Here is a 12,256-nt window from a genome sequence, read left to right on the forward strand (position 1 = left end):
AGGAGATCCAACCAGTCCATCCTAAAGAAGATCCGTCCTGGGTGTTCACTGGAAGGACTGATGTTGAAGCTGAAACTCCAAAACTTTGGCCACCTGATATGAAGAGCTGACTGATTTGAAAAGACCCCGATGCTGGGAAAGACTGAAGGCAGGAGGAGAAGGGGACAATAAAGGATGATGAGATGGTTGGATGGCATCACTGACTTGATGGACATGGGTTTGGGTGGACTCCGGGAGTTGGTGATAGACAGGGAGGCCTGGCGTGCTGCAGTTCATGGGGTCACAAAGAGTTGGACATGACTGAGTGACTGAACTGATGAGCACAAATGTATGCTGAGTCCTCCAAGTACAGCCTCCAACCTGAAGGTGGTCTTGGGGACCCCCAGCATAACAATACATCATGACCAAAAAAAAAAAAAGGTTTATTTCAGGAATGTAAGATTGGTGTAAAAATTGGAAAAATCACTACAATTCATTCACATTAACAGAATAAAGTGGGAAAATCATGATAAAGAAAAATTTGATAAAATGTAATATCCATTCATAATAAAAATTCTCAGCAAAGAATTTTTCCTTGGTTTGATAAAGAATAAATTAAAAAATACCTACAGCAAACATGATACTTAATAGTGAAACAGTGAAAGCTTTTCTTTTATAGTTGGAAACAAGACAAGAACATTTTCTATCACCACTTGTATTCAATACTGTATTGAAGATCAAAGTCAATGAAGAAAGGTTAAAAAAAAAAGAAGGCATAAAGATCATGAAGGAATAAAAATATCATCATTTGCAGATGACACAATCATAAATGAAAATCCAAAAGAATTTACATAAAATATCAGAATTTAAAAATGAATTTTATCAAGTTGCTTGGTATAAGCTATCAATATTCACAAACCAATACAGTTACATATACCAACAAACAATTAAGAAAATGGAAATCTGAAGAGATTCCATTCATAGTCACATAAAAAAATAAAGCACCTGGGAATGAATCTAACAAAAGATGTTCAATACATAAACATAAACCCAAAAAAGTCATTACTGAGACAAACCAAAGAAAACGTGAGTAAATGGAGGAATATACCAAGTTCATGGGTTAGTGATATACCTAGACTTATCAGGAATCTACAATAAATAAGAAATGTGACACTGGTCCAAGGACAGGCAAGCCAATGGGGTACAACAGAAGTCCCAGAAATACACAATACATTCATGCATGAATGAACCCTGACTTATGACAAACAGCACTCAGAATAGTGGTGAAAAGATGGCCTTTTCAACACGTAATGCTGGAATAAATGGATATCTACCTGGAAAAAAACTGAAATTTGACCTTTACTTTATCCCACATACAAAAATCAATTTTAGGACTATAAAGCTTAAATGTGAAAGGCAAACTTAATAATGGAAGACTTAGTCCAGTAGGAAAACAAGCAAGAGACTTGAATGAGTATTTCACAAAAGAAGGTACCCAAGGACTTCCCTGGTGGTCTAGTGGTTAAGAATCCACCTTGCAATGCAGGGGATACAGGTTCGATCCCTGGTCTGGGAAGATCCCACATGCCATGGAGCGACTAAGAACGTGTGCCACAACTACTAAGCCCAAGTGCCTAGAACCCACGCTCCGCAACAAGAGAAGCCACTGCAATGAGAAGCCTACCCACTGCAACAAAGAACAGCCCTCACTGCAATGAACAGTACACCCTGCCGCAACTAGACAAAGCCCAGGGGCAGCAACGAAGACCAGTGTGGCCAAAAATAATTTTAAAAAAAGAAGGTACCCAAAGACCAAAAAAAAAAAAGAAAAAACATGAAAAAGTGATCAATTTCACTAGCCATCAGGGAAATGAAAATTAAAACCACAATAAAATAACATTACATACCTGCCATACACAACTACGCACCCGAGAGCCCAGGCTCTGCAAAAAGAGAAGCTACTGCAAATGAGAAGCCCACACACTGCAACTATAGAGTAGCCCCCACTCTCCACAACTAGAGAAGCCTGTGCACAGCACAAAAGACCCAGCCCAGCCCAAAATAAGTAAATAAATAAATATCTTAAATTAAGAAATACATTTTTAAAAACACAATAAAATAACATTACATACCTACCAGATTGCCTAAGATCTAAAAAATTCACAATAACAAATGCTGGCAAGCAAGTGGAATAGCAGGAATGCTCATACAGTGCTAGTGCAAGTTTAAACTGGAAAACAAGTTTGGTATTATTTACTAAAGTTGAAGATTTGCCTACCCTATGTATGACCTAGCAATTCAACTTCTAGGCACAAATCCAAAAGAAATGCATGTGTGTGTGCACCAGGGGACATGTATGAGAAAATTCATAGGAGAAAAAATCTATCAACAGGAAAAAGAAAAATAAATTGTGAAATAGTCATACAATGATATCCTATACAGCTATAAACTAACCAAGCTACAGCTTCACACAAAAACGTGGATGAAGCAGATAGACAAAATATTCAATAAAAGCAATCAGATACTAAAGAATGTATATTGAATGATTAAATTTATTAAATTTTCAAAACTTAAATTGCAGAGTTCAAGGATACATAGTAAAACCACAAAGTAAAGCAAGGAAATTATCACTATCAAAGTTAGGAGAGCAGCTCTCTCTGAGGAGAGACTAAGGGCTTCTGGGGCTAGCAGTTTGCTGTTTCTTGAACTGGTGGTGGTTACATAGCTGTTCTCTCTGTGATAATTCACTGAACAACTTCCCTGGTGGCTCAGAGGCCTGCCTACAGGGCGGGAGACCTGGGTTCGATCCCTTGGTCAGGAAGATCCTCTGGAGAAGGAAATGGCAACCCACTCCAGTACTCTTGCCTGGAAAATCCCATGGACGGAGAAGCCTAGTAGGCTATAGTCTATGGGGTCGCAAAGAGTCGGACACGACTGACCGACTTCACTTCACTTCACTTCACTGAACAACATATTTTAGTTTATATACGTTTTCAGACAGTAAAGAATCCGCCTTCAATGCAGGATACTTGGGTTTGATCCCTGGGTTGGGAAGATCCCCTGGAGAAGTGAATGGCAACCCACTTCAGTATCCTTACCTGGAGAATCCAACAGACAGAGGAGCCTGGCAGACTCCAGTACATGGGTTGCAGAGTCAGACACAACTGAATGACTAACACTACTTTCGCTATGTTTTTAAATTAATTCAGAGATAGAATGGTTAAAAAAAGAAGAAGAAAAAAGTAATGTCAAAATCAAAGTCTAATTTTTCCTGGATCGATCATTATTCAGGACAGTAGTTCCTCCCTGATAGGAAGCTAAAGGCTTTAAATGAAATGAACTGTATGGGGGATGGGAGGGTTCACAGCCAGGGTGTATAATATTCGATTGGCCCAAAATATCTTATGGAAAAACCCAAACTAAATTTCTAGCCAACCCAATACTTAGCGACATACCATGTTACACTGCATGTTAATACAGAAAACCTAAGATAGAGAATTTAAAAGATTTGGCCAAACCGAATGAGCAAATCATTGATGGCGTATAAAATAGTAATCTAACAAATCAAAATTTTAAATGATGTGTTTACCTTTCAACACTTAACAATATCCCATTGCCTATTACTCTGGCAAGTAACAGAAGGGAAAGTATAAAGAAAGGATAACTACAACACGACTTGCAAATTAAATTCCTGGGTATTAGGCTCTATATTTGTGAAATATAAATCAAGCTAACAATAAAAATGTTTTCCCTTCACACCAATTTAGGGGAAAACTCTAATAACTCTTTCAGGTGCTTGTGTTCAGAACTCTTCAACTGAAACCTATTTTTGCAAACATTCCTACTTATCATTTACAATGCTATTTTAGTCAGGTACTGTTCCAGTGAAATACACAGAGCAAGGTACATTAACTCTACCTGCAATCTATTCACTTTTTGTGCTTCTTTCAAAGAAACAACATGTCCTTTGTTTTCCTGCACCATCATTTGCACTTGATTCTTTAGCTCCTTCACCTCCAAGTCCTTCTGATTAAATACTACTTCATCAGCAGCAAGAGCACACTGGGAGAAGGGAAAGAAAGCACAAGAGAGAGTCACCATGGAAAATATTCAAAAGAAACCACATAATACCACAAAAACTGTGGTTTAATGACAGCCTGACAATGACTCTTAAAATCTTCTTAACCTTTTTTTCTTGTTTCTCTATTATAAGGAAGGCAGAAATAGCTGAAAGGACCTATCACTGGTATAACGTAAGAATTAGTCACCAAAGAGATAGAAAGGCAGTCCTTATTTTTATTTCTTGTATTTTAAGACTGAAGCCAGTTATTCAAAGTCTATAGTACATTCAATAAGGCATTTACAAGTTTTCTAGAACTGCCATGAGATTTTTAATGTGGGTCTTCAGAAATCAAAAAGGTCACATTTCCCAAACTGACCTATATAGTATAAGAATGTTCTATATTTATTATGGATATTTAAAAGAGGAACTTTTGCTAACTTTGCACCCTTTCAGTACAAACAGATATATTTTGAAGATGTTTGGAAATATGGTTAAACATATAGTTTTCTTAGTTCCTAGTGAATTATTCCTGTCACCAAATAAACTTGGAATATGCAAATAATACTTTAAAATTTTGAACTAAATAGAAAATCAACATTGGTCAAGGGCCTACTTTATACTAGATTGTAACTCGGGATTTTAAAAATATCTCATTGAAGAAATTAAACATTTTCATGAAGAAACTAAAGTTTAGTGAGTGAACACCATTCCAGGACAACACAGTGGATAAATCAAACTTCTGACAGTCAACCTCAGGGCCTGTCTGGATCCAAAGCCTGTGCTCTTTCCACTAAGACACAGGAAGAGAGAAGAATGAGTAGCTGATTTACGAACAAAATTGCATTCTCAAAAACACAGCACGCACATGACTCCTCAGGTGGTGGCATGGAGATGGACAGGCCTCTCCACTGGGAACCCATGGACTGAGGCCAGGCTTGACTTTGCCACAGCCTTCCCTTGGGGCTTTGGGAGAGTTCCTTCTTTTTTCTGCTTGGGGTGTTCGAATGACCAAATAGGACAGGATGCCTGATCCTGATGGTCCTTATAACCCTGTTTATGTGACCTTTATGACTTTTCTCTTTTTAAAATAAAACATTCATTGGCCCATATCCTCTGCTCTGGGCAATTAACTGTCAGTCTGAGAGCTTACAATGTAATTGCTTTCCCAGCACTTCATATGGTGCTGTTATATATACTTTATAAACTACAGCTTTATTGTTTATTTTTTATTTAAAAGTGTTTTTAAAAAGTGTTTATCTGTAGAGTATATTCATGTTCACATACTGCTCCTGTGTTCAAATCACGGAGGAAAAAAGCAACAAAGTCCCTTAAGAGGTATTTATGAGAGGATGGAGAACCACTTTAGAATATCCTGATGAAGCAATAAAAATGATTTTATTAAATCTCAGCACATGAGCATTTTTTTCAGTATTCTATGTGTCAAAATGGGCAGGCATAAAGTAGTTCTTCTGTATACTGAAGGGTGAGTACAAAAAAAAAATCTTGTACAATTGTTGAGTTACAAGCTAAACTAGCCACATTTTTCATAGGGTGCTATTTTTACTCTAAAGAACAACAGATAAGCTATTCACACTTGGGTGTGTGACATCATTTCAAGGAAAACAACTAACAGTATTTACTGCAAATGATAAAATTCAAGTTTCATACAAAAATCAGAATTTTGGAAAACATTTCTGCTACTATAAACTTGCCAGCTCCCAATACTTAAAGATTTTGCAGGAGGTGAGATCAGAGGTGATATTAATGTGATTTTTTAATATTATATTTTGAATATGTTAACACTGAAAAATCTTCATAACTTAGTAAACAAATATTTATCAAGTGTCCAATGCATGCTGATTCAAAAATCACGTTTGGATAAAAGATCCATTCAAAATGTAAGATAAAAATCAGTGAACTTTAATATAACAAAATGGTTTCAAATCCCACATCACAAGTAACCTTTAGGAAATTTCTACTTGTTGAGTTTTGATGTAATATCAAAGGATATTCACAATTACCTGAAAAAATCACTAATATATTCTTCCCCTCCAATTACAAATCTAGATGAGGCTGGATTTTCTTCACACACTTCAACTAAATATATTGCAATAAATTGAATGCTGAGAGATATGAGAATCCACCTGTCTTCTATTAAGTCAGACATGAAAAGATTTGCAAAAATATAAAACAATTCCACTCTTACTAAATTTTTTGTTTTGGAAAATAATTATTTTTCATGAAAAAATGTTCCTTATGTTAACATTAACTGGGTTATCATTTTTAGTACTGAGTGAACTAGTAGTTTACATTTTTTGTTTTAATTCTAATATGGTAAATATGAGTAGATACAAACTACATCAACAAAAGATCTTTAGGGGACCTCAATTTGAAGAAAGTAGCCTTGTGAGAAAAAAGTTTGAGAATTGCTGTAATAGAGGTTTCTTTCTAATACACATTAAAAAAGATACTGAAGAAAGATTTCTAACTAGAAAGCTATCTTATTACCTATATGTTTTCCTATTTAAAAAAAAAATGGTGGAATATCCATTTGCCTACCAGAATGCAAATGCCACATAAGCATGAATAGATATGTCTGTTCTCCATTATTTCCCCAATGACACATAATCTTTAAATAATAAATGTCTTTATGAATGAAAAGAGAAATGTAATTCTTAGTTTAGACATATATATAATATGTATACATGTACATAGCTATATTCCTTAAATATTATCAAACATGATGATTTCTCTAAAGAATCAAAACTCCAAACTCAAGAGATGAAGTATTTTTCTTTCAAAAAGCACTGACCTAAAGAGGGATTAAAAACAAAAAAATTTAACTTAATTTTGTTTCTGAAACTGTGTTTTTTTTTCATTCTCTAAATTAATAACCAGGTTCACAAGAGTCTACTTAATAAATACAACAAATTAAAATATCAAGAGAAAAAAAAATATCAGGAGAAAAGAAGAGCTAAGAAAATGAAGAAAAGAAAACAGAAAAAACAGGGTAACAGGAAAAGCAACAGGCAAAGAAAAGGGAGAAAAAAACAGAGAAAAGGCAAATGAGATTTTACATATAACTCTTTAAAAAAAAAAAAAAAAGACCAAAACTTCTGAAACCCCAAAATGACTCTTACTTGCCCAAATAAATTTAGTCTATGAACAAGTTACCTACTAAGGTGGTGTCTACGTACCTGGCATTTCTTAAGCTCTCGCTTCAGCTGGAGAACTGTAATATGCTGTGGTCCTTCTTCCAGGTTTCCAATGCCCCTGTGTCCTCTGAACAAGGTGACCTCCTGGGTCATGTTAAACCATTCCTGCAGTTTGTGTTGCTGCTTTTCATTTAGTCTCACAGAATCTTTTAAATCCACCAGGAAGGTAAAGGCTTCCTCTAAACAGTTTTGGTAACCCAGACATTCTCCTTGTAGCTGAGTGACTTGCTCCTCAAGAGAATGGATCTTATTTTTATCAGGAGTCCCCTCCTGATGGATCTGGCTAGTTTGGCTGCTACTAGCCTGCTGGCTTTGCAAAGCTTCTCGAAGCAACTTAATCTCAAATTCCATTTCGTCCATACGGTCTGACTCGGGGCTAAAGTTTAAGGTGGGTTTGTTTCTAATGTTGCGTGCTCTGTTGGCATATTTGAGGGAATTTAAGGACTCGTCAAAATCTGAGGAGGATGGGCTGACACAAGTGATCATGACAGTCTTGGCACTGCCTCCCAGGGAGTCTTTCAGAAGCCGGGTAATTTTAGCATCCCTGTATGGAATATGTGAACTCTTCTTTCGTGGGTCCCCAAGAGCGCTTATTACATTTCCTAAAGCCAGCAACCCACTGTTGATCTGAATGGATTCTTTGAAACGTTCGCCGGTATTCCCCGTTTTGGTGACTCTTTCTGATCCAGCCAAATCCACAAAGTGGAACTTTGAGACAATATGCCGATGGGAATGCCATGATCCATCTTCAGCTGTCTTTCTATTTTTGTCCACTTGACAAAGGCTGATGGTGAAAATCGCGTGTGATCTACTGGAGTGCTCATTCATTTGGGTTGTACCCGTATGCCTGGCTGCATTCCCCATCTCCAGGAGACTCATCACTTCATCTGCACTCTCCACCTGGCATTCCTTGGCCCCAACAATCACTTAAAAGAGCAACAGCAAGTTTGTAAAACAAGTTTTAATCAAAATACAGTAAAGTTAACCACATAACAATTTTCATTTGCTAAGCTGCCCAGCTGAGAGGCCCTTTGAAAAAAACAATCAGTATCTGTATTTAAAATGGATAACCAACAAGGACCTAGTGTAGCAGATGGACCTCTGATCAATTTATATGGCAGCCTGGATGGGATCCAGGGGAGAGAATACATACATGTATATGTATGGCTGAGTTCCTTCCTTGTTCACCTAAAACTATCACAACATTGTTTATCAATCAGTTATACTCCAATACAAAGCTTTTCTAAAAAAAAAAAATCAATAGCATTAAAAGAAAAAAGTAACATTAGCAACATCATTAAATAATTTTAGATAACCTTCTAACAGGATTATTTTAATAGATGGCATTCATTTTGATGTTTAAATTCTAAAAGATGTAATAATATGCATGTATGTTTTAAACAATTTGGATTTTTTTTTTTTTTGGAATCACATTCAATTCTTTAAGATGGCGGACAAAAGAAAAATTCTTGATTCCAGTATTTTGATCTGTAGAGCCTAATATACTGATTAAAAGATTATAGATTAATTAGCTATATAACTCAAAAGAATTAATCAGTAGTAAATTAATTGAAAGAAATTAGTCTCTTTTGAGTTTCTTTAATATTCAAGCCATCCTAAGGTTTAAGGTTTTTAGCACATACCCCGTGATAAATGAATGCTATGCTAAGTCACTTCAGTTGTGTCCAACTCTGTGTGACCCCATAGACGGCAGCCCACCAGGCTCCCCTATCCCCGGGATTCTCCAGGCAAGAACACTGGAGTGGGTTGCCATTTCCTTCTCCAATGCATGAAAGTGAAAAGTGAAAGTGAAGTCACTCAGTCATGTCTGACTCTTAGCGACCCCATGGACTGCAGCCTAACAGGCTCCTCCGTCCATGGGATTTTCCAAGCAAGAGTACTGGAGTGGGGTGCCATTGTCTTCTCCGATATTTCAGTATAAATAAAGCTGGTTATTCATTCCAAAAATAGGTTTCCCCTATGTAACATCAGTGTGCAAGGCAACTCAAAAAAAGCAAAACAGCTTCTATTTCAATGGCAGAATAGAACCCAAAATAACTGAAGCTTACTACATGCATTATCTGTTTATATCCAAAAATATTTCAAAAAGGACTAGGTAGATTTGGGATTTGAATCACAGCAATAAATCTGTGCTCAAGTTACAGCATCATGCTTCCTCTTTAATCAGATCCTAACATGTCACTCTTTCCTGAAACAATATTCACCTTTTTGCCTTGTTTTCAACATGACAACTCTTCTTAACAGCCCAGTTCATTTAAATTTCTAAAGTACCTGTACTATAACAGGGAGTGCTAAACTATGGTGATTATAAAATATGACAATGTAAACATAAATCACAGCATGACTTTTAAAAAGTTTTCTAATGCTAGGCTATAGCTTGGCACTAACTATGGTCCTCAAACCCAGCTGAAAATCACCTGGGACCTTTATAAAAGGGAAAGTACCAACACCCATGCCCTATCCTATACTACTTCATCAGAATTTGTGAAAAGTGGGGCCCAGAAATCAATATTTCTTAAAAAAACTTCCAAGGTGGGACTTCCCTGGTGGTCCAGTGGCTAAGACTCTGCATTCCCAATGCAAGGGGTCCATGTTCAATCCCTGGGCAGGGAACTAGATCCCACATGTCACCCTTGCACCATGACTAGAGAAGATTACATGCTGCAATGAAGACCCAGCACAGTCCCCAAAAATTAAAATGCTTGAAAAAAAAAAAGAAAACTTCCAAGGTGATGTTAATTGTGTAGCATCCAGGCTGGATACCAACTACCACTTGACACAGAGAAACTCAATACATATGTCAAACAAATGCATTTGGGTTGTGAGTGGGACATTTTATAAGGTAAGCAGCAATTTGTCTTAAGACTTACATTCTACTAACATTTTTGCAGGATTGCTATAAGTTATGAAGTATTTTGATCATTAAGCTTATCAGGAGTTACAGTGTACACTTCTGTACTTTCTATTTTACAACAAACATGTATTATTTTTTTAACTTTTAATAAAAGTTAAAAACATTCAATAATTACATTTTATAAGATACAGAAGCTCAAAACATCAGTCTGAATTTTGTCTAGAAAAGATAAACTACACAAAATTATCTAATAAGGCCACAGAGTACCATGTATGTTTTCTTTCTAAAAAAAAAAAAACAAAAACCAATTCCTTCAAACACTCAGGAATGCCAGGGCTGCAAAGACAGGGCTTACAAGGAGCCAAGCTTTACTGCCCCCTGCAGGCTACTGAAGCAGCTAACCATCTTATTTTCCTAACTGCTAGGAAATCCCTCAGGCATGATCATTCCTCTGGCAGAATCCTTTATCTCCAGCAAGATTCTACTAAATGTGTTTTCTAGCAGAAGACATGCAATAATACTTACTGTACTAATAATCGGGAAAATCCAAAACTTAAATGTCCAACAACGGACTGTCAGTCAAATAGATTATATATTCAGAGGATAAAATTACCACATAAAGTCATAAATTTGAAAAATATTTAATGATGTGAAAATTCTTACAATATAAATATTAAGTAAAAATATAAGATATAATATGATATGTGGAGTTGCAAGTCTAATTTTTTAAAATAAGAGAAAGAAACAGAGAAAGAAATCTGGAGGAAAACACACCAAAATTGAGTTCTGACCTTTAACTTTCTTCCTTATACTTTACTATGTTTTCTAAATGTTTTATGTTGAACATATTACCTTTTAAAACAAAAAAGTGGAAAGTATTATTCTTTAAAATACTTGTATTTTGACCTTCCCATTCTCACCTTCTCCTACTTCCAAACAAATAGACATTTAATGGTATTAACAAGTTGACAGCACAGAAAGTCAGACCTTGAGAAGCACAACAAAGGACAGATAAATGTCAGTATGAAGGAGCAAACACAAAAACTCTAAATTAAAATTTTTTTAAAAAAAGAGGAAGCAACAGGTGTGCTGGGACAAAAATCAGAAAGGCAAAAAGGACAGTTCTGGATCAACTTGGATGAACACAAAAGGGAGAAGCCATCCCCAATCTCAGGGTAACTCTGTGAGAAAAAAAAAGTATAAAACTAATTTAGCCTATGTCATAGTCTTTCTTAAGGTCAGACCAGGAAGGGGGCAGATTATTGGAAATAAATACAGTTGATCCTTGAGCAACATGGGTTTGAACTGTGCAGGTCCACTTACACGTGGCTTTTTTTTTCAATAGTAGCATATTACAGTACTACACGATCTGAGGTTGGTTGAATCCACTGATGCAGTACCATGGATACAGAAGCCGAGTGTAAGTTATACTTAGATTTCTGACTGCACTGGGGCCCAACACCCCTAACTGCATACCCCCTCCACATTGTTCAAGGGTCAGCTATATTTTGAATTACAACTTAATAACTTTATCATACCAAGTGGTCTGAACTTCTACTTTTCACCTAGATGAATTAGCTGCTACTGATAATCAGTAAGTTACTCCATTTAAAAGTAAAAACAAATTAATTTTGTTTCTATGTCTATTTTTAAAGAATCCTTGGAAAATGTCCAGAAACTGAACTAGATCATATTCATTTGCTAATGAAGGCTATTAATTAAGTAGGCTACTTCACCTGTGTTTCCTTTTTCATCTTCTCGGATGTGAAGATCTTTTACTGATGTCTCCAATTCTAGAAGATCTCTTAGGTCTTCCTTGTATACTTCTATATAAGATACTTTTATATTAAAGTCAATGCTAGGCTTTCCAGAGATGTTTTGAAATATTTCTTGGATAGCACGAGGAATAATACCTTTTTGACCCTCCACAACTGAAGCTGAAAATTTAGAAAAAGAAAGCCCATCTGAAACTTAAGATATAAGAAAAGCTACAAGCAATAAATTTACAATCAGGGAGCTCAATCTAGAACTCTGTGACAACCTAGGGGGTGGGAATAGAGTGGGGAGAGTGGGAGGGAAATTCAAGAGGGAAGGGACATATGAATACTTATGGCTGATTCACAC

General features: G+C 36.1%; 1 protein-coding gene across 5 annotated transcripts in view; it reads right to left on the reverse strand.

Annotated features, from left to right (window-relative positions):
* Window positions 1-12,256, reverse strand: part of KIF27 (kinesin family member 27) — a 94,212-nt gene that overhangs the window by 65,444 nt on the left and 16,512 nt on the right. For 4 of the 5 annotated variants that reach the window (XM_061426044.1, XM_061426041.1, XM_061426043.1 and 1 more), the window contains 3 exons: window positions 11,869-12,069; window positions 7,240-8,183; window positions 3,898-4,041 (listed from right to left, as the gene is read on the reverse strand). In XM_061426044.1, coding sequence (XP_061282028.1) covers window positions 3,898-4,041; window positions 7,240-8,183; window positions 11,869-12,069 — 1,289 coding nt within the window. The remainder of the gene's footprint in view (window positions 1-3,897; window positions 4,042-7,239; window positions 8,184-11,868; window positions 12,070-12,256) is intronic. The other variant, XM_061426045.1, reaches the window with a different exon arrangement.

Source organism: Bos javanicus, chromosome 8 (genome assembly GCF_032452875.1).
Source record: "Bos javanicus breed banteng chromosome 8, ARS-OSU_banteng_1.0, whole genome shotgun sequence".
Taxonomy (NCBI): Eukaryota; Metazoa; Chordata; class Mammalia; order Artiodactyla; family Bovidae; genus Bos; species Bos javanicus.